Consider the following 23,393-nt stretch of genomic DNA (forward strand, 5'->3'; position numbering starts at 1 on the left):
AAGGAGGAGGCGGTGATCCATAGTGTGGACGCGGCACTCAGGAACAGGGGTCTCCCAAGGAGCAGGCGGTGATCCATAGTGTGGACGCAGAACTCAGGAACAGGGATCTCCCAAGGAGGAGGCGGTGCTCCATAGCGTGGGCACGACTCTCAGGAGCACGCATCTCCCAAGGAGGAGGCGGTGCTCCCTAGTGTGGACGCGGCACTCAGGAACAGGGGTCTCCCAAGGAGGAGACAGTGATCCTTAGTGTGAACGCGGCTCTCAGGAACAGGGGTCTCCCAAGGAGGAGGCGGTGATCCATAGTGTGGACGCGGCACTCAGGAACAGGGGTCTCCCAAGGAGGAGGCGGTGATCCATAGTGTGGACGCGGCACTCAGGAACAGGGGTCCCCCAAGGAGGAGACAGTGATCCATAGTGTGGACGCGGCACTCAGGAACAGGGGTCTCCCAAGGAGGAGGCGGTGATCCATAGTGTGGACGCGGCACTCAGGAACAGGGGTCCCCCAAGGAGGAGACAGTGATCCATAGTGTGGACGCGGCTCTCAGGAGCAGGGGTCTCCCAAGGAGGAGGCGGTGATCCATAGTGTGGACGCGGCACTCAGGAACAGGGGTCTCCCAAGGAGGAGGCGGTGATCCATAGTGTGGACGCGGCACTCAGGAACAGGGGTCTCCCAAGGAGGAGGCGGTGATCCATAGTGTGGACGCGGCACTCAGGAACAGGGGTCCCCCAAGGAGGAGACAGTGATCCATAGTGTGGACGCGGCTCTCAGAAGCAGGGGTCTCCCAAGGAGGAGGCGGTGATCCATAGTGTGGACGCGGCACTCAGGAACAGGGGTCCCCCAAGGAGGAGACAGTGATCCTTAGTGTGAACGTGGCTCTCAGGAACAGGGGTTTCCCACAACGAGACAGTGATCCTTCGTGTGAACGCTGCTCTCAGGAGCAGGGGTCTCCCAAGGAGGAGACGGTGATCCATAGTGTGGACGCAGCACTCAGGAACAGGGGTCCCCCAAGGAGGAGACAGTGATCCTTAGTGTGAACGTGGCTCTCAGGAACAGGGGTTTCCCACAACGAGACAGTGATCCCTAGTGTGAACGCTGCTCTCAGGAGCAGGGGTCTCCCAAGGAGGAGGCGGTGATCCATAGTGTGGACGCGGGTCTCAGGAGCAGGGATCTCCCAAGGAGGAGAAGGTGCTCCATAGTGTCGAAGCAACTCTCAGGAGCAGGGGGTCTCCCAAGGAGGAGGCGGTGCTCCCTAGTGCAAAGAGGCACTCGGGAACAGGGGTCTCCCAAGGAGGAGGCGGTGATCCATAGTGTGGACGCGGCACTCCGGAACAGGGGTCCCCCAAGGGGGAGACAGTGATCCTTAGTGTGAACGTGGCTCTCAGGAACAGGGGTTTCCCACAACGAGAGTGATCCTTAGTGTGAACGCTGCTCTCAGGAGCAGGGGGTCTCCCAAGGAGGAGGCGGTGCTCCCTAGTGTCAAAGAGGCACCCGGGAACAGGGGTCTCCCAAGGAGGAGGCGGTGATCCATAGTGTGGACGCGGGTCTCAGGAGCAGGGATCTCCCAAGGAGGAGTAGGTGCTCCATAGTGTGGACGCGGGTCTCAGGAGCAGGGATCTCCCAAGGAGGAGGCGGTGATCCATAGTGTGGACGCGGGTCTCAGGAGCAGGGATCTCCCAAGGAGGAGTAGGTGCTCCATAGTGTGGATGCGGGTCTCAGGAGCAGGGATCTCCCAAGGAGGAGGCGGTGCTCCATAGTGTGGACGCGGGTCTCAGGAGCAGGGATCTCCCAAGGAGGAGAAGGTGCTCCATAGTGTGGACGCGGGTCTCAGGAGCAGGGATCTCCCAAGGAGGAGGCGGTGCTCCATAGTGTGGACGCGGGTCTCAGGAACAGGGGTCTCCCAAAGAGGAGGCGGTGATCCATAGTGTGGATGCGGGTCTCAGGAGCAGGGATCTCCCAAGGAGGAGGCGGTGCTCCATAGTGTGGACGTGGGTCTCAGGAACAGGGGTCTCCCAAAGAGGAGGCGGTGATCCATAGTGTGGATGCGGGTCTCAGGAGCAGGGATCTCCCAAGGAGGAGGCGGTGCTCCATAGTGTGGACGCGGGTCTCAGGAGCAGGGATCTCCCAAGGAGGAGAAGGTGCTCCATAGTGTGGACGCGGGTCTCAGGAGCAGGGATCTCCCAAGGAGGAGGCGGTGCTCCATAGTGTGGACGCGGGTCTCAGGAACAGGGGTCTCCCAAAGAGGAGGCGGTGATCCATAGTGTCAAAGAGACACTCGGGAACAGGGGTCTCCCAAGGAGGAGGCGGTGATCCATAGTGTGGATGCGGGTCTCAGGAGCAGGGATCTCCCAAGGAGGAGGCGGTGCTCCATAGTGTGGACGTGGGTCTCAGGAACAGGGGTCTCCCAAAGAGGAGGCGGTGATCCGTAGTGTTGAAGCACCTGTCAGGTCCAACAGATGGTGAAGGGCATCCAGGGCTGAAGCACCATCGGCTCCAAGCACAGAAGACCATGTTGCAGCTTGGCAAAAGTCTTGAATCAGTGTGTTGGCCAGAAACGCAATTGTTGCTCCTTTTTTCCTTGTTGAGTGAGCATGAGCTGCGCCTTGTAACAGTTGCCCACTTGTTTGTGGCATAGTTGTATGGGTTGTGCAATGGTATTTTTGGTAACTGGTCGTCTCAAAAAACTTCTTGCGAAGGAAACAAAGAGTTGCTTTGTCTTTCTGCACTCCTTTGTTCTTTCTATATAGTGCATCACCGCCCTCCTGGCGTCCATTGTTTTACCATGCTCTCTCTGTGCTTGTGGTCAGGTTTTGGAAAAAACTAGGTATTTGGGTTGTTTGGTTGATGTGGAACCGAGACACCACCTTTGGCATGAAGTGTGGGTCTGTTCTTATTACAATCCTATCATTGTGTATCTGCAGGTAGGGCTCTTGAAGTGTTAGCGCCTGCAACTCACTTATTCTTCGTAGTTATGTGATAGCCACTAAGAAGGCTGTCTTTAGTGTGAGGATGTGCACTGTAGCCTTGTGCATCGGCTTGAATGGAGCCTTCATCAATTGGGTCAGCACTACGTTGAGGTTCCATGCTGGTGATGGCATTCTGCTTGGAGGTGCGATTCTCTTTGCCCCTTCTAGGAATCTTTTTACTACTTGTGAGGTGAAGAAACTTTTCCCCGTTTCTCCTTTTGTGTAAGCCACAATCGCCGCTAAGTGTACCCTTAGGGATGTGTAGCTTAGTTTCCTTTGCAGTAGGGGAGTTAAATATTTCAGTACTGTTGACTCTCCTGCGATCTTTCTTTGCAATTTCTAATGCACCATTCTGAGAATCTCTTCCACTTTGCTACGTAGCATTTCCTTGTGGTAGGCCTTCTTGCCTCACTGAGCACGGTCATTGAGCTCGCCGGTAGCTTGAGGTGTGCGAACTCTAGTTCTTCAGGAGCCATGCCGCCAGGCTGAGGCTCTCTGGCACTGGGTGCAGCACCCTCCCGTTCTGCATTGCTAACAGGTCCCTTCGTCTTGGGAATCGGTGTGCTGGTGCTTGCGCCATCTCCACAATTTGTGAGAACCAGAACTGTCTGGCCCACTGAGGTGCTATTAGTATCAGTAACATGTTGCTGATCCTGCATTTGTTGAGTACCCTGTGTATCAGTGGTATCGGGGGAAAGCATATGCAAATGTCTTTGATCAATTTATCCATAGCGCATTCCCTTGTGACCGATGGTCTGGTTGTCTGGATGCGAAGTGCTGGCATTTTGCATTTTGGTGTGTTGCAAATAAGTCTATTTGTGGTGTACCCCACTTCCGGAATACTTTCTGTAATTCCTGTTGGTTGATCTCCCATTCGTGGGATGCTGACATCTGTCTGCTGAGTCTGTCTACTTCCACATTGTTCTTCCCTGGGAGATGTATTGCTAGTAGGTCTACCCTCAGTGGAATGGTCCATGTCCATATCTCCTGTGCTAGCCCTGATACCGCCACTGGCTGTGTTCCTCCTTGTTTGTTGATGTAGAACATGGTCATGTTGTCTGTTTGGCCCAACACCCTGTTTCAGTACAGCTCCTTCTGAAATGCTTTTAAGGCTAGGAACACTGTTTTTAGTTCCAGGTAATTGATGTGCTTGACTGCATCCTGTTGCGACCATAGCCCCCTCACCTTGAGCTTGTTCATTTGCGCGCCCCACCCCAGCTGGGAGGCGTCCGTCGTGGTGGTCTCTGTTGGAGTTGGTTGTGTGTATGGTTTCCCCTGTGATATGTTTTGTTTGTTCCACCACACTATTTCCTGATGCACTGCGTGTGTGACAACCCCTAGATCTTCCCAACTCCCTGCTGCCTGTGACCATTGCTGCTGTATCCATTCCTGCATTGGTCTCATGTGCAGTCGAATATTTTGGAGTAGGTGAATGCATGATACCATCATTCCCATCAGCTTGCTCACCGTCCTCACTGTCAGAACTTCAGTATCGCCAATGTTCTCTTCCTGTTGGGGAACACTTTGGCCTGTATGGTGTCGATCTCTGCCCCTAAGAATATCTTGATTTGCTCTCGTTCTGTTGACGATTTCTCCCAATGGCTCGAGAAACCCAGTTGTGTTAGCGTTAGTATGACCTGCTGGATGTGTAGTTTGCATTGGCTGTACGAACTTGCCTTTACAAGCCAGTCGTCGAGATAGGGGTATACGTGTATTCCTTGCCTTCGTAGGTGTGCTGCGACAGCTGCTAGACATTTTGTAAACACCCGTGGTGCGGATTTTTAGTCCGAATGCCAGTACTGTGACCTAGTAGTGGCTTTGGTTGATCACAAACCTTAGAAGGCACTTGTGTTTGTGGTTGACGGGGATGTGTAAGTACGCGTTCTTTAAATCTATAGTAGCCATGAAGTGCCCTTGTTGTATTTGTGGTATTACCTCTTGTAGGGAAGTCATCTTGAAACTTTGAGTTTTTATGAATTTGTTTAGGAACCTTAGATCCAGGATAGGTCTTAGGGTTTCGTCCATCTTTGACACCAGGAAGTTCGTTGAGTAAACCCTTGTTTTTTTTGGTTTTTCTGCACCACCTCTATTGCCTCCTTGCTGAGCAGTTCTTGCGCCTCTAGTTGAAAGAGCGAGAGCTCCTTCGCTGAGTGTGCCTTGCTTCTTGGTTTTCTGTTAGGAGGTTGTTTTTCTAACTCTATACAGTATCCGTATTATATGATGCTTTGTATCCATTTGTCCGATGTGACCTTCCTCTGTTCCTGGATGAAGTCTTTTATTCTTTTATTCATCCCCCTAAGTGTTCGAGGTATTGTGATTATGGCCGTGAAACCGAGACACATGTATTCTTTTTTTGTCCTGCCTACCAAAATCCAAGGAAGTACTGGCTCGAGCCGCTCTGCAATAATATTGGCTTCCGGCAGTGTGAGCACGCGCTCAGAGTACTGAAAACGGATACCGCGGGACCAATTGTATTTGCTGTCTCGCACTTTCTGGCTGCTATGTGGCGCATTCGAAGAGTTTTAATGGGCCAAGTTTAACCCTGGCCTGCGTGCCTAAAGATCCATTGTGCGTGGTATTCTTCCTTTTTTTTAATCCACGAATCTACAATCTCTGTCGCGTTCTTAAATGTTTTTATCCATTGTTTTAAACTTTATTAGAAATGTGACAATTAATTGCTATGAGAATGTTTGGTTGTGAATTATAAATCTGTGCTTTTAAGGTATTTTTTACAAGAAATAAAGATTTTATGATGATGGTTTGTTGTTAAACGCTCGGCTGCAGTTTTTCTTTGTCTTTCTGCCCACCCCGAGGTGTTGCTAGGGTGGGGGTCTGTTTCCTGGTGAAGTCACTTGGATGAGGGCTGTTGGCCTCCCCTTCGTGTTTGCCCTCCTCCGTTTCTGCGCCCTCAAAAGTACTGTCCCTGGGGATGGTACTGCCAGTGGTGCTGCTGCTGTCCCTGCTGCTGCTGACCCTGGTTGTTCCCTTGGTAGCCATGCTGGAACGTCAGGTGTGATGTGGTAGGCACGTTGCCTCCTCTACCACCTGGCCTTCTCGAGGGTGTGCCCCTTCTCATCCCTCTGACCTGCAGCACTCCCAAGGACCTTGCTGTCTCGTTGTCCTTCTTGAGCTGCGTCAACTTGTCGTCCACTGGTGTGCCGAACAAGTTGCTCTCCGTTAAAAGATGTATTTAGGATGCTGCTTTGCACCTCTGGCTTGAATCTCGAAATTCTGAGCCATGCGTGTCTTCTCTCGGTCACACCTATCATCATTAGACTGCTCGATGTTTCTGCAGCATCCAATTCTGATTTTAGGCATACTCTCCATGCTTTTGCCTTCTTCTACCAGGTGAGCTGCTCTTTGTTGGTACTGGTCTGGTAGATGCTTTAGGAGCTGGCCCACTCCATCTCAGTGTTGGTATGCGTGCCTGTTGATCAGGGTGTTGGAGTTTACGATGCGCCAATGGATTGCCGCATTTCTCTCCACCTTTCTCCCTGTGAGATCCATCCTCCTACTCTCCTTGTCTGGAAGTGGTCGGGCATTAGTGGGCACATCGGCCCTCTTCCTAGCCATTGTTGTAATTAGGGAGTCGGATTGTACTGACCCTTGGATGTATGCAGGTTCCTTTGAAGAATGTTTATACTTCTTCTCCGTTCTTGGAGTCACAGCATTGCATACTGCTGGTTCCTTAAAGGTCTCTCTTCTTGATCCAGCACACTAGAGAGCATGGGTAGGAATTGGCTCCTAGTTTGTTGAGGCAGTAGTCTCCTGGAGAAAACATGCCTTGAGCTTCTCTTCCATTTTGACTCCATACGTCTGTGCAGCCTTTTAGATGACCATCTTGTAGATCCCTATGTCGTTTGGCAGCGATGGCCTCGAAGGTTAAGTATCTACCCCTTCTTCTGTTGCTTCTGTGTCGAAATCTTGCCATTCAAGGTCTTGTGCCTCCGCGGACGTTGAGTCCCGGTAGGATTGCAGATCTTCGTTGCCTTCTCCCTCGAAATAATAGTCTTCGTCCCCCCAGTTCCTCGACTGGTTTGAGCTTTATCGGCGGTTTGGCGTCCTTGTAGGCTCTTTCGACTTCGAGCGCCGGTTTTGGCGGGATGGTGCATTGGCTCATCTTCTCGTCGAAGTCCCTTTTCCGCTGCTGGATGCTCGCTATTTCGGCCTTGAGCCTCCTCTTCTTCCTCTCCATCTCGGCGGCATGTTCAGCGTTGAGGGGTGGAGCGCCTCTCTTCGGGGCCGTCGACGTCGGCCCTTCCTTTCTCGGCGCCGAGGTGTCCTTTTCGAGGGCAACCTTAGACGATCTTGGTTTTTCTAGGGCTTTCGCCAATTGGGAGTCCTTTTCGAAGGATCCGCTCTGCTGACTGTCCTTGGTTACAGTTGCCTTCGTTGAGTGTTTGGGCAGCAATGCTCCCTTCGATGACTTAGCTTCACTTCTACGAGTATCGCTCAGGGCTTTAGTTTCACCCTTTCGAGTGCCGCTCAAGTGTTTAGGGGTCGACGGCTCCCTTACCTCCTTTGATGTCTTCTTATGGACCTCGACGACTGTGCAGTCCTCTGGTCCTTCAGCGATGTTGTCCTCTTCTCCACTGGAGAGGCCCAAGTCTCGGAGCGATGGAGGTGGTCCCTGCCCCTGCATGTCGTAGTTCTCGGGCTCTCCCTTACTCTGGGGGTCTTGGGTGTAAACGCTGAGCACGCCTTGCAGTGTTTGCTGCTGTGATCGAGCGGCAGGCAGAGGTTGCAGACTGGATGCTGATCCTTCTGGGCATATTTGTGATGGCAATTGGTGCAAAACATGAACAGTATTTTGTCCATCCCTGCGCTCAGGGAGCCCCCTGCGAGCGCATTCTCAGTAGAACATCGAGATCTTGGTCATAAAGCTTCTCCCTCATCGTCCTGGTTACCTAACCTGTAATCTGGTGTAGCTGAAACCTTGATTTTTGTCGCTTTTCTATGATTTTTCTTGATTCCTCCTCCAAAAACTCTGGAACTCTTCGGCAGTTATCCAGACCCAACGGCGGAAAAAAGAATCTGAAGATGGCGACCAAAGGTTGGAGCTTCCGGAGGAAGCACGCCGACGTCACGAAGGACACCAAATGGTAGTATGTCGACGCCCATCTGGGCCACGAAAACAAAAAAAAAGAGAAAAAAAGACTACAATTCCGGATCCAACCACTAGATGACGGAATAATGAACAGCATAGTGAATCCAGAAAGATTCACACTGCAAAACTACGCTATATAAACAAAAGCTACTGATTTAAAATAACAATAAAATCAATGCTGAGATCTGAGGTGGGGGTAAGCAGTGCTGGGTGTGGGGAGACGGCAATACAACATTAAATGAGGGCACAGTACTGCAATTCATGCATTAATTAAGCAAATGAAAAAATGAACAGTGGTCTTGGAGGAGTGTGAGGGCCTGCGAGCAGTATTGTGGGAGGGGTGAGGGGGAGGCACGGGGAGATTAAGGAACGGCAAGCAAATGAAGCCAACCAAAGTTTAATTGCACAAGTAAATAGAACACTAAACGAGCAAAGAGGCAGGCCGACCAAAAAAAGTGTATAAATAACCTGATGAGTAAGAACACATGTAACAGGGGCAGTCCTCGTGGCAGGATACAAAATTCCAAAAGGAGAGACTACTAAGTGTAGTCACCAATGAAAAGCCAGCATTTCTAAAAGGCAGCAAAAGGAACCAATGAAAAAAGATGGGCGTTTTGAAGCCCAAATCCTAGATACAGCCTGTCTCGAAGAGACAGCACATGCGCTGCCTAGGTGAGACCTAAAAATGGGATAGATCTCAGGTAGTTAATGAAAAACTAAAATGTTACAGATGTGACATTACGTCCCACTTAGCAAATAGTAGAGTTTAAACGGACTCCGCTCCATGATGGGAACTTAGTGTCGAGTCGCGATGAGAAGGCCTCGATGTCCGAAGAGTAGTAAAAACTCCGGTGATTCCGGCTCCGAGAGACGGAAGAACTCGAGACCGTACGCAAACAATACCGACGTAAAGAACCCAAAGCCTTTTGGCCGTAAAAAGTGATGTTTATTCGGTTCCGACGGAGAGACGTCGAGACCGCATCCGAACCCAATGGCGGAAAAAAACAATCTGGGGATGGAGCCGATGCCCATGCGCACTGTAGTCCAGGGGAGGAGCCACCCATCTCAGGATACTTCGAAGACTCTTCCAGGACAACAATGTGCGATCATCCGGACCCAACACTAGGTGGCGATCTAATGCAAAGATATGAATTTAGCAGCCCACATGCCTCGAACAAACTGTTCTGTACTAAAACAAAAATGTTGATGTGGGAACACTGGCCATTATGTGCGTGTTTGCAGGAGGAAAAAAGAGATGGGATTAAGTAAAATGTGTTGAGATGGAAGGTACTTGTATCGAGGGTACTAATACGCCTAGTGAAGAGGAAAGCAGGAGCATATTGAATGTTAGAGAAAAAAGTCATACTAAATATCTCAGATGAAAACAGTAGAAAAAAACCTATGTTTCAGGAAGTTGTGGGTTTAGGTATGTATATAGCATTGTGAGAGAAAAGTATGGAAGAAAACCTTTAAAAAGAAATTAGTATCTTTTCTGGAGAATTCGGATATTGCAACAGAAAGTTACACAGGTGAGAGTATTGTTATGATGACAATAATGTCCTTCTGGAGAAGTCACCTATATGTAGCACGAGGGACAGACTCCATATCACAAACGGTCATCGGTCTATCATGCGGTCTCTCTTCAGAAATCTTTTCCAAGCAGAGTTAGGGCAGACTATGTGCTATAATTCATTTTTTACCTTTTTGGAGCAGACCAGGACGTACTGTAAGGGAGCAACTCAATGTCCTAACTGAACACAGACTCTTCGTAGAGTGAAGTGTCTTTCATGCAGCGGGAGGGACAGACATCTGTGTTAAAAATCTTATTAAGGAGAATGAATAATAGCAGGCTCCAAGACCGCTTTGAAGAATCAGATACCTAGAAACAGCTCATTTCAGCCCTAGACTACACTGGCCGTGAAGAAAATAGACTACAATGTCAATCGTGAGCCCTGAAATGGTCATTTAAAATGCCCACTTAACTAGGATTCTTATCCAGGAAAACTGTAAAGCAATTTGAACATAGGCAGTTACCGGAGCCTAAATCTAGAACAGTGGTGACTGAACTGAGAAAGGAAAATATTGCATCAATGGCTCGTGACCGCCCTGAGCAAGAACCCACCCACCAGCGCAACGAACCCCAGCCAAGCGGCCACCAACCTCACGAAGTGGATCAGCGACTGCGCAGACGACCTCGCCCCTCTGAAGACCCCGCCTAGCAGACCCGGTAGCAAGAAAGCCCCATGGTTCACCGACGAACTCAAGAGCTCCAAGAAGAACTGCCGAGCCCTCGAGAGAACCTGGAGCAGAGACCCAACACCGGACAACATGACTGCCCTCAAGCTCGCCACCCGAAAACACCACCAACTCATCCACGCCACCAAGAAAACCGCATTCAAGGAACGACTGGACAACAAAGCACACAACAGCAAGGAACTCTTCAACATCGTCAAAGAGCTCTCCAACGCCGGAAACAACGACATCCCCCCTTCGCAAGACCTCTGCAACTCCCTCGCCTCCTACTTCCACAACAAGACCGCGGACATACACAACAGCTTCAGCACTCAAGCGACGCACGCCACGACCGAACCACCGCCCCCACCACCACCCTCCGCGCCTGGACCCCGATCAGCACCGAAGACACCGTCCGCACAATGAACTCCATCCACTCCGGATCTCCTACCGACCCCTGCCCTCACCACGTCTTCAACAAAGCCGATGCTGTCATCGCACCCCACCTGCGGGACATCATCAACACCTCCTTCGACACCGCTACCTTCCTGGAAAGCTGGAAGCACGCCGAACTCAGCGCTCTACTAAAGAAGCCATCAGCCGACCCCACCGACCTCAAGAACTACCGCCCCATCTCGCTGCTCCCGTTTCCTGCAAAAGTCATCGAGAAGACCGTCAACAAGCAGCTGGCCGTCTTCCTCGAGACGAACGGATCCCTCGACCTCTCGCAGTCTGGCTTCCGGGCCAACCACAGCACCGAGACCGCCCTGATCGTAGCCACCGATGACATCCAAGCTCTGCTTGACAACGGAGAAACAGCGGCCCTCATCCTCCTAGACCTCTCCGCGGCCTTCGACACTGTCTGCCACCGTACACTAGTGCAGCGACTCAGCAACGTCGGAATCCAGGAGAAGGCACTGAAGTGGATCATCTCCTTCCTCGCCTCCCCCGTTCAGATCTGAAGCCACCGAAATCATCTGCGGCGTTCCTCAAGGTTCCTCGCTCAGTCCAACCCTCTTCAACGTGTACATGAGCCCCCTCGCAGACATGGCACGCCAGCACAACTCAACATCATCTCCTACGCCGACGACACCCAGCTGATTCTCTCCCTCACCAACGACCCCGCCACCGCCAGAGCCAACCTCCACGAAGGGATGAAAGAGGTAGCCGAATGGATGAAGAACAGCCGCCTGAAACTGAACTCGGACAAGACGGAAGTCCTCATCCTGGGATCCTCACCTTCCGCCTGGGACGACTCCTGGTGGCCCCCCGCCCTAGGCAGCGCACCCAAACCAACAGACCACGCACGCAACCTGGGCTTCATCCTGGACTCCACCCTCTCCATGACCAGACAAGTCAACGCCGTCTCCTCGTCGTGCTTCAACATCCTGCGCATGCTACGAAAGATCTTCCGGTGGATCCCCACCGAGACCAGGAAAACGGTCACCCAGGCCCTCGTCACCAGCCGTCTGGACTACGGCAACTCCCTCTACGCCGGAACCACCGCCAAACTCCAGAAAAGACTTCAGCGGATCCAGAACGCCTCAGCACGACTCATCCTGGACATCCCCCGTCGCAGCCACATCTCCGGACACCTGAGAGACCTGCACTGGCTCCCGATCACGAAGAGAATCACCTTCCGACTCCTCACCCACGCACACAAAGCCCTACACAACCAAGGCCCAGGATACCTCAACAGCCGCCTCAACTTCTACGCTCCCAAGCGCCAGCTTCGATCGACCGGCCTCGCCCTCGCCACCGTCCCCTGCATCCGAAGAGCCACCACAGGGGGACGGTCCTTCTCCTACCTCGCTGCCAAGACATGGAACTCCCTCCCGACCCACCTCCGCCTGACCCAGGACCACCTCGCCTTCAAGAAGCAACTCAAGACCTGGCTGTTCGAGCAGTAGCGGACCCCCCTCCCCTAGCGCCTTGAGACCCTCTGGGGGAGTAGTGCGCTATATAAATGCTTTGATTGATTGATTGAATATATATTAAAAGAAAAAAAAGCATTGATTTACTTATACCCTGAGCTGTTAATAGCTCTTGGACTCCGACTGGCTGAGGTACGACCTAATGTGATACAAAGTGATGCAACACATTCCATCCTGTGCAAAGGGCTCCAGCCCCGGAAGGGGAGGGGACAAGTGGTTTGACGTTCTAGACTGGAGGATGGATACAGACCCTACGTTTGTTGGACCCACTGTCAACGACCTCAACCGTCAACCAGAAACCGCTTCTCTCCACACATCTGGTGGTGAGTCAGGAAAAAGCCTAGGATGGCTTCTGCGGAATTGGAGCCTGCCGACTGCCCCGCCCACTCCATCAATTCCTTTGTTCTATTCCCTTCTTTTTCCCCCCATGATTTCGCCACGTGCTCAAGCAGAGTACAGTTTCACCTCCTCCGTCTACATTTATAAACGAAGGCGCCTCGGCCCTACTTATATCTGGTCCAGGGATAGGACGCAAGACCTTCGATTAATGATGTTACACTGGGATAAACGAGTGGACACATCACAATCTACTCTAGGTAAACATCATGAAAACTAAGATCAGTCTGCCACTCCACGTGATCCCAGTCTGGGCGAAAAACTTATGCAATCCCTTCAACAGGAGTTCATTCCTCTATGTGGTTACTGGAAGCAGGGCTAGACAGAGCAGAGCGCTGCCCTCATGACCAGCTACATTCAACCCGTTGGTCAAGGAGTGGTGCATCAGACCTTCGATGCTGAACTCCCTCCCATCAGCCCCCCAAGAAACCATGTAATCAAAAAGCAGCTCATCGGCTATCATAGCTGCACCTCCTGTGTTCAGACTGGGCATGGCTTTGTTAAAAGGGAGAAGATGCCTCATGGCTCAAGGAACCCCGCACGAGCTGTTTGAGGCGGTGTGTGGCGGAGGGGGGGGGGGGGGGGGGCATCGAGCCCAGGCTGCATGAGGCATCCAAGTGTCCTCCTTACCTAGACAGATGTTAATGACGGAAGGGCTGTTCACTCTTGCACCGTCCCTCTGGAACTACTATTTTATTTGCTGTTTGAATAAACTACTAGGGCAACCAGAGGCTTCTTCACAAGACCAGTATGGGCAGGGCGAGAACAAAAAGGAGGCAGCCTCAGTCACCAAAAGCTGGGTCTTTAGTTATTTCTAGAATATTATCCAACTGCCCAACTCCACAGAAGAGAAAGGGCCCTGTTTGTGCACGCTAATATTCTGCATTCACAACTTCAGTCTACTGTGAGGCACAGCGCCAAGAAGCGCTGAGGTGCCAAATGCCCCTTCGTGGCATCATTCTTGTCTGCGGTCATACATACCTGGAAGAGGTTTGGCGGGGCCAGCTTCTTGCTCAGATGCGTCTTCACGTGCTCGCTGGCGTTCTTGGAGAAGGGCTGAGGAGAGAAGAGCGGAATCAATGACATCATCAGATGACGCAGACTCATGTCCCCAAGGGTGGTACCCAGACGTTGCTCTGCGTCATCCTCCCTTGAACGAGCTGCATCACCCATTCCCCTCACAGCGACACCTCTCCAAGGGATGACGCTTAGGGCTCAAAGGCCGTACAAAAACTAGGGATACCATGTCCATTACCTCTCTCGGAGGCAGTTACCGCATTGCAGAAGGCAGGCGTCTGGCTGCAGCAGGGGAACCTTTTGCTTGTGGATGAAATGCCCACCCCCTGTAGGGAAAAACCTCCTCGTGACCAATAGGTTCTTGTGACAGGGAGGCACACTCATGCTCATGGCTCAGGGAGGGAACCTCTCCCCCATACCTGGAGAACATCCCCCCTCCCCCTCAGCTGTGGAAGAGGGACCCCCGTGCACTCTCCATATGACACCACATGGAAGGGGTACCCCAGCTCACGACGTGCAAGGGAGATCAGTGCAAGGGGCCTCCACGCCCCACCCTCAGCAGCACCACGAACCGCGCCTATGCAGTGCACGCTGTATCACTGCAGACACTCAATCAGCAAAGAAGCACCAGGAACCCACAGAACAGGGCACGGAAGAGAACTGCCTCCATGCACCCGCAGCCCTGCCCCTCCTGACCCCCTCAGCACCCTTCATAGCCCAGGCCCAGACTCACTTGGGAGAAGGACAGAGGCTCCTGTCAGTGTCTGCCTCCCAGCAGCACCAGCCCTGCCCCCCCCCATTGCCCCTCTTGTAGCTCCCAACCCCCCTCATAGCCCAGTTTCAGACTCACAAGGGAGAATGACAGCAGCTCCCGTCAGTGTCTGCCTCCAAGCAGCGCCAGCCCTGCACCCCATCACCCCCCCCCCTCATAGCCCAGTTCCAGACTCACATGGGAGAAGGACAGCAGCTCCTTCATGATGTAGTTGTCGAAGATCTCCCGACTCTTGGCGAAGCGCTCCTCCTGCGAGTCCAGCTTCTCAAACTTCCGGATCTGGGGAAATAAAGGGGCTGTGAGAACTGAGACCTATGGGGGAGGGGCAGACAGTGGCACCAACGCCCCTCCCTCCTAAGACCCCCCCCCCCCCCAATCCCAACAAAGTCAAAGTCAGAGAGTCTTGGATAGCGCACAGATCACCGTTAGGTCTCAAGGCGCTTGCACACCAATCCACTACCTGAGTTCTATCTCATTTCATTTAGAGAACAGCCATGTTTTTAGTTCTCTGCAGAAACGCGATTGTCTGGGATGGACGAGAGGTGGGGCGGGAGCTGATTCCAGAGGTGGGGTGCAAGATAGGAACAAGAGCGACAACCATTACGCACAGTGCGAACCCGCAGAGGAATTAAAAGAGGTTTGGAGCTAGATCTCAGGGTTCTGGTGAGCTGGTATTTTATCAGTTTTTTCCAAGATAACCAGGGCCAGTGCCATAGAGGCTTTTATGTGTTGAGTAAATGATTTTATACTGCCCTCTCTTCCTAATTGGAAGCCACTGGAGGTGTTTCAAATTGGGACCGGACGGCGACCTAGAAGGCAGATCCAAGATTAGTCTGGCTGCAGTGTTCTGCAGATCTTCGTTTATAGAGGCCAATAAGGCATTTCTGTAGTCCATGCGACTTACAATAAGGCCCTGCACCAGTGGCTTCCGGATTTCAATTGGTAGCCACTTGAATTTTTTTCGTAATTTCCGTAGGATGGCGTAGCAGGTGCCCAATACTCGCTTCACATGGGCTTTCATGGAAAGATTATGGTCGATGGTAATTCCCAGATTGCAGACGGTTTGTTTTGGAGATGGACAGGAGCCGAGTGTCTGGGGCCACCAGCTGCTTGACCAGTGATCTTCGGCCCTGCCAAACAAAATGATCTCTGTTTTGCTGTTTTTTAACTGTAATTTATTTTGGCCCATCCAGCTGTCGATGTGGGTCATACAGTTTTTAAACCGGATCAGGGCCATATGTGATCAGGAGCTGGATATCATCTGCATAGGAGACAGCCTGTAACCCGTAGGACCTGATTATCTTGGCCAATGGGGTGACATACAGATTAAAGAGCATAGGGCTCAAGATAGATCCCTGGGGAACTCCAATACATACTGGTATGCTACACCCATCCAGTGAACCTAGATGCACGGTGGTAGAGCGGTCCTTTATATCATTTTTAAACCAGTCCCATCTCCCAGAGCAGCTGTAACAAAATGTCATGGGAGATGGTGTCAAAAGCGGCCGACAGATCTAAAAGAACCTTATAGCTGATTATTGTTTGTCCAAGGCCCGCCTGATGTTTTCTACCACTTCAACCACCGCCGTTTCGGTACTATGTGCCGCTCGAAACCCTGATTGAGAAGAATCAAGAAGCTTATGGCTTTCTAGATGACTTGTTAGTTGTTTGTTTACCAGGGCCTCAAGAGCTTTCCCGAAATAAGGCAGCAGTGAAATGGGGGGGGGGGGGGGGGGGGGTAATTGCCTGGTTCACTGTTGTCTAGAGTGGGCTTCTTTAAGATGGGTCTGACTTGCGCGATCTTCCAATTTCTCGGTACAGCATCTTGTTCCAGAGACATATTAAAGATCTCTGTTAGCCTTGGTGTCAGCTGTGAGGCTATTTTCCAATAGATCCGGAGGGAAGAGGATCAGCAGGAGAGCCAGATTTAATTTTGACAATAACTTCTGATTCCTGTTCACAAGTTACAGGTTTAAAATTAGTCAGCAGAGGTACCAGTGAATGGTTCTTCGTAGCTGGATGCATGGAAATGTTATTTCTTGGGGGAAGGATCTATAGATGGCTTTTACTTTATCGTAAAAAAAGAAAGATATTTTGTCGACCCAGTCCTGTGTGGGAGTAACAGAGGAATGGGTAGCATCAGGGGTAGTGAACTCTTTCAGGATTTTATATAGCTCCTTACTAGAATTGGAAGCGTTCTCAATCCTATCAGTTAAATACAGCTTTTTAGCCTGTTTGATATTATTTAGGTATGAGTGGTGGCTTTCTTTATATTTAGTTCGATCACTGGCAGATTGTGTTTTTTCTGCGGCCCTGTTGGACAGTTTCTCAACTTTTAGTGCTGCAGTGAACCAAGGGGATTGTTTGCTCTTGGTCTTAACTTTTGACATAGGGGCTACTATATTCAGAGTGGATGTTATGGCATGTTCAAAAGCCTTAGTTGCTTTGTCTATGTTATCTGTATCAGGAAGAGCAGCAAAATTAAAATGAGTAGAGAAAGAGGCAGGAGTAACCTTCCGCCAAGGTCTAATGATAGCACTATCCTTGTCACGACTCACCATAGAGTCAGCAATAAGAAGACTAAAATGTATTAGATAGTGATCAGTCCAGAGAAGCTGTAGCGGCTAACAGACTACGAGCTTAGTTGAGTTTGTGAACAAAAGGTCTAGAGTGTAACTGGCCTTGTGGGTCGGGCCTATTACCAATTGTTCTAGCCCTAATGTCTGCAATGATGTTTTCAATTGGTCAGTATCTGGGTCCAGCGATAGGTCGACATGAGAATTAAAATCTCCAATAGAAAAATAAAATTGTTTTCGTCCAGAACAAAGGGCGCAATAAGTTCTGTTAACTCATCTACGAAGTTGGCTTTGTGTCCTATAGACCAGGGCTCCTGTCCAACACACAGGGATCTGCAGCGGGGCAATCATCTTCTAGACATCTCATGAGCAGTAGATGACGAGCATCTGGCCAGAGGCGGGACCAGCAGCAGGAGAGGCTTCCTGCATGCAAGGAAGTGTGACCAGCAGCAGGTAAGGCATCCTCCGTGCAAGGAAGTGTGACCAGCAGCAGGAGAGGCTTCCTCCATGCAAGAAGAGTGACCAGCAGCAGGAAAGGCTTCCTCCATGCAAGAAGTGTGACCAGCAGCAGTTAAGACATCCTCCATGCAAGAAGTGTGACCAGCAGCAGGTAAGGTGTACTCTAAATAAAGAAAGTGAGAGCAGTCGGCAAGCTTCCTCTGCACACTTCATTAACAGCAGTGGACAAGCTTCCAACAAGAAGCGTGGCCAGCAGTGTGGAAGGCTTCCTCCATGCAAATGAGAGCAGTAGGCGAGCTGTAGATGCAACGGTTATGTGACGTTACAATGCATGCCATTACCCCGCATGCCGTTGCAACGCCAAACTTTGCCCCGACTTGCTGTAGGGGGAGCGCTGAAAGTTGGAATAGATTAATTTTCTATTCCAACTCCAGTGTGTGCAACAGTAGAGAAGGTGTTGGTGTTAAATCCAAAACCTTCTACCCACTGCTACACCCCTTTTTCATTGCAATGGCATGCAGAGTAAATCCATGCGTTGTAACGGTTGTGGTGTAAAGGCTGTTTCCCAAAGCAGCAGCAGGGTCCTCCCCCTCATACAGACAGAACAGATGCATCATGGGTGCCACCAAAGAAACAATCTGGCCAATTTGGGCCTAGAGTAGGCCACTAGGAGAGTTTGGGTATACACTGATATAGGGTCTGCACTCGCCTGACCGCCAGCCTTGGAAGTGACTGCTTTAAAGTGCTGCGAGATGAAGAGTGTTGCATAGACACTGGCCTGGTACCAGCTCTGAATCCCCCTTGCACACAAGGTGCTAGTCTGGACAGGTCAGCTTTACCAGGAGAGAAGTGGGCACTCCACGGAGGGCGAGTGCCCTCACTAGCACTCCCGGCTCATGGGACACGCTCACCTCTTCATAGAACTCCACTTGCGGCTTGGCCTCCTCCATGTCGTTCAAGCAGAACTCCTTAAATAACAAATAACCTGAAAGTAAGAAAGAAACAGCGGGTGAGGCAAGAACTGTGGGAACCCCTCCAACATTTCAGTCTTTCTGCCTACGAAGGACCTCAAAACTGGGATGCAATCACTCGTACCCTCCTGCGTTGATTATGGTCAGGCTTTACTTGACACCACTAACACCAGTCTGCCATAGGGCTCCTCTGTTAAATAGGACCACCTATTGTGGCCGCCCTAAAAAGATCAAAAAGGAATGTTCCCACAACAAAGGATGTTATCTCATAAATTTACCATACACCCAATGGATCAAGAGAAGGAACGCCATCGATGGGAAGCTCCTAGTTTCATCATCATCACAAGCGATCTCAGGTAAAGCACCAACAATTTGAAACAGTATACACCAAGATCAGAGAATACCTGGTGTCGTGCATTTTCAGCACACCCTGACTTACATCTATTGTTTAAAGTTCTAGTAGGAAGCCCTGCCCAACTACCTCAACTTGGACACCAACTTGTTTCCACCGTTACCATATTATTCAGCAAACCCGGCCTGCATTTAAATTATATATATATATATATATATATATATATATATATATATATATATATATATAGAGAGAGAGAGAGAGAGAGAGAGAGAGAGAGATATATAGACATATATATAGATATAGATATGTTGTATGAAGTGCATGTGTCACTCCACAAGGGAGTCCTGGCACTAAAAAACAAGTCAATAACCAGTTCATTTACGAGGCGTGTCATTCCTCCTGTCCTGCATACCTTTGGGCGGAACACACTTCCCACCCTTAAAGAGCAAATTACCTTCTGCCTCCAAATCCTCAGACACTTTCCAAAATGTTATATTTTCTGCTGGCACAATTTCTTTCCAGGCCGTTCTTCTACCACACATTTTCTCACGGATTGCAATAGCTCATCACCTTCCTTACACATCCTCCACTTCTCTTCCTCAATGACTTTGAACTTAGCCAAAACAAACTCAGATACACCGGCCACTGCATCAATTTCAACACTTTCAACAACACTCTTGCATTCCTCACGAGGTAGCCTAGACAAGCAATCAGCCACCACTTTGCTTTTACGAGGCACATACCCCAACTTACAACAGTAGTCCTTTAACCTCGACATAAATCTTACAAGATGTGCAGTAGCAGTCTAATATCAGTCAAATTCGCTTTATTCGAGATAAAAACTCATAAAAGCTAGACAAGTACAATTTATCCATGATTTAGACACAATTACATAATACTAAATTTAAAAACAAAATTATTTGGACACCATATAGAAAAATAAATACATAGACTATTCACTAGAGGAGGAGATAAGCAACACATTTCATAGAGTAAAATAGATAAAACCATTTGATTTGAGCTTGAAAAAAAGAATAATAAAATCGGCTAAGATAATCAATACATGGTCAAAGAAATTCACACATTAATCCACAACAGTCAATTGACCTCGAATAAAATTCTGCCGTAAGACCCATGCCCATCCCAAGTATTTGGCTACAGCTATTGCAATAAATGGCGTGGTGCAAGTACTTATCAGTCTCTCAGCAACAGAACTTTTGTTGGTACCCAGTAACTTACACATTGGTGTCAGCCAAACACGCCTCGGGGTTGCATACAATGGGCAGGCAAATAGAAAATGTGCAAGAGTCTCTACAGAATTCTCACATACCGGCCAAATATTAATAGAACTTGCAGCAGCCCATCTAGACGTTAAAGCCTTCAGGGGCAAAGAACTGGCTCAGAGCTGAAAAAATAGCTTCCTGTCTCCAACCTTAGTAATAATGTCCCAGTAAGATTCGAATTTGGGCAATACTTTTGCCCCTAGAAAGACCCCCGCCATGGTGTAAGAATCTACACCACTCCATGTCTGATACGCAATCTGCTCCCAGTACCTTTCCTTCAGGATTGTTTCCGAAGGAAATGCAACTTCCGTGGGGCTGTCCCAAAGCTTTTGCATGCCCAAAGCTACCAAGCTATTTCTTAAATGGGCAAGCCAACGAATCTTATGGAATGAATCAGATGAAATGACATCTAGGAAACCTACGGTGTATGCTGAAAGCTCGGGTGTCGTCCAAAGCCTACGCCAGTATAAAATAGGGCGTAACCTGGCACTCTCAACAGTAGCTTTCCTTCCCAGATCATATCTTATTGGTACTAGAGGTGTACTCTGCAGTCTAATATCCTCCTGGGGCAAAATCCCAACAAGCGGTTTATGATCAGTTCAAATCGGGAGTCGCAAATATACTTTTGCAAATGTTCAATTCCCTAGACATACGCTAAGCACTCTTTTTCTATTACTACTAATCTCCTCTCAGTATCACTGAGAGTGCGAGAGGCAAAAGCCATGTTCCATACATCTTTACCATATCTTTGAGATTATACTACCCCAGTTTTATACATACTGGCATCCACTGTGATGACACATTCCTTGTTCAAACAAAAAGGTTTTAAAGTGGGTGCATCCGCAATTTCAGTTTTGATTAATGAAAAACAGTTTGTTGAACATCAGTCCAAACCACTTCAAAATTTTTGTGTATAAGTGCTCTGAGGGGTTCCAGCTTCGTAGCAAAATTATTTATGAACATACTATATTATCCGCAGTCCTGCTGACATAAGACGTTTCTCTGTGTTCTCAGGAGCAGGAGCTTTAACAACGACATCTACCAATCATCTCTTGGGTATCACCACATGGCCAGACATAGTATGTGCTAAATACTCCACCAATTCACAAAAAACTTGAACTTGTTTTCTTTCTATGTCAATCTATTTTCTTTTAGAACGCCGCACACTTTGTGCTCTATCTGCTCCTTTCTATTCTTGAATAAATATAATCATTTTGGAAGCACTTCACAAAGCCTTCCATATCTTTAAATAAATGAAACATTGCTCTCCGGAACACAGACACTGCAGAGGCTAACCCAAAAGGCATTCTCTCGAATTTGAATAAAGCCTGCGGCATGAGGAAAGCCGTGAGGTGCCAGGAATCCTACTTTAACTCAATCTGGTGGTATGCAGACCTCAGATCTACGGTAGATAAAATGTTTGCTCCTTCTAACAAACACACTACTTCATTGACATTAGATAGCGTGTAACAATCCACCACAATATTGGCAATTAGCGATCTAAGGTCTACACATAATCTCAGAGTTGCCAGCCTTGCGTACCAAAACAATAGGTGATAACCATTCAGAATATTTCACCTCTTCATTGACACCCTTATTCATTTGCTTTACCTCTTCTCTTACATTGATGAGAACACTTCTAAGTTTGTGTGTGACAGGCTTAGCAATCCTTTTTACCTTGCTTCTGTGTAAATAGCTTTCCAATTTCCCCAGTTTCTCAGTGAAAACGTCTGGAAATTGTGAAAGCACTCATCTCTTTTCACAACTATTTTCTGAAATCATAACAATAAAGGAATATCTACACACAACACATATTCCCACAATATTACAAAGGGCATCGGGAGAGTAAGTTTGAAAGGAAGAACGGCATGGGGGAGGAAGACGGGCATGGAAAGGGAAAACGGGGCATGATAAAGAGGTAGAGAGGCATGGGGAGAGGAAGAGAAGCATGAGAACAGGATGAAAGACACGGGGAGAGGAAGAGAAGCATGCAGAGAAAGAGGGGCACGGAGGAAAGTAAGAGGGGCATGGTGAAAGGGAGAAGGGTATGTGGAGGAAGCGGGACATGATGAAAGAGGTAGAAAGGATTAGAAAAGAGGAAGAGAAGTATGGGGTCAGGAAGAGGGGCCTGGGGAGAGGAAGAGGTGCATGAGGACAGCGGAAGAGGGGCATGGAGGGCATGATGAGAGGTAGAGGGGACTGGGATAGAGGAAGAGAAGCATGGGGTCAGGAAGAGGAGCATGGGGAGAAGACGTGAAGCATGAGGAGAGCGTAAGATTGGTATGGGGAAAGGAAGAGGGGCATGGGGGAAAGGAAGAGGGGCATGGGGGAAAGGAAGAGGGGCATGGGGGAAAGGAAGAGGGGCATGAGGGAAAGGAAGAGGGGCATGAGGGAAAGGAAGAGGGGCATGAGGGAAAGGAAGAGGGGCATGGGGGAAAGGAAGCGGGGCATGGGGGGAAAGGAAGAGGGGCATGGGAGAAAGGAAGCGGGGCATGGGGGAAGGAAGAGGGGCATGCGGAAAGGAAGAGGGGCATGGAGAGGAAGAAGGGTATAGAGAGATAGAAGAGCGTGGGGAGAGGTAGAAGGTCATGGGGAGGAAAAGAGGCATGGGGAAGCGGAAAAATGGCATGGGGAGAGGAAAAGAGGCATGGGGAGAGGCATGGAGGAGAGAGGAGGCAAGGCATGGGAGAGAGGAATAGGTGTATGGAGAGAGGAAGAGTGATCAGATAAGCCTTGCTTAGCCCCTTCTCTCTTGCCCCCCCAGCATCAGCAGGACCCCCTTGAAAGGCACTGTACATACTTCATCACGTTTCATGAAAGGCTTGCAGAAGCTCGACTGCACCACCTCAAAACTGAAAGGATTACTTCAGCTTCCACAAGCATTCAGAACAACCTCATACACTGCCTTCAAGAAGGAATGAGAGCTCCTGGTAAGAGTATGCTTGATGCCGCAAGGAAGAACTTCTACGAAGTAACTCGCACAAGATTCAAGCCCAAGTGCAGCAGACAATGAGGCGGGAAAACCCTTCACAACACAGATGCTCATTATTTTAGGAAACCCCTAGATCAGATAGAGTTCACGTTACTGGGAATTATATGTACAGCAGTCTTCTATAGAGTTTGAAAAATATTTATGAATCTGTGTGAAGTACTTAAAGGTTGATAATGACCTGGACTGTGCTATATACAAGTCCAAATAAATAAACCTTATAGACTGTCTGAATCAAATACATGGACATACCTTGTCTGAAAAACAAACTCAGATGACACCATCCGACAGCAGATGTAGGACTAGAAGATGGAAAAAGAGCAGAAGGCAGGCCCTCT

General features: G+C 49.5%; 1 protein-coding gene across 1 annotated transcript in view; it reads right to left on the minus strand.

The window, feature by feature from the left end:
- GRK2 (G protein-coupled receptor kinase 2) overlaps nucleotides 1-23,393 on the minus strand; it is a 275,720-nt gene that overhangs the window by 103,821 nt on the left and 148,506 nt on the right. Inside the window, exons 3-5 of the mRNA XM_086953270.1 lie at nucleotides 18,369-18,442; nucleotides 14,600-14,701; nucleotides 13,615-13,689 (exon numbers count right to left, since the gene is read on the minus strand). Coding sequence (XP_086809396.1) covers nucleotides 13,615-13,689; nucleotides 14,600-14,701; nucleotides 18,369-18,442 — 251 coding nt within the window. The remainder of the gene's footprint in view (nucleotides 1-13,614; nucleotides 13,690-14,599; nucleotides 14,702-18,368; nucleotides 18,443-23,393) is intronic.

The sequence above is a fragment of the Lissotriton vulgaris genome, chromosome 1_2, assembly GCF_964263255.1.
Source record: "Lissotriton vulgaris chromosome 1_2, aLisVul1.2, whole genome shotgun sequence".
Classification (NCBI taxonomy): domain Eukaryota; kingdom Metazoa; phylum Chordata; class Amphibia; order Caudata; family Salamandridae; genus Lissotriton; species Lissotriton vulgaris.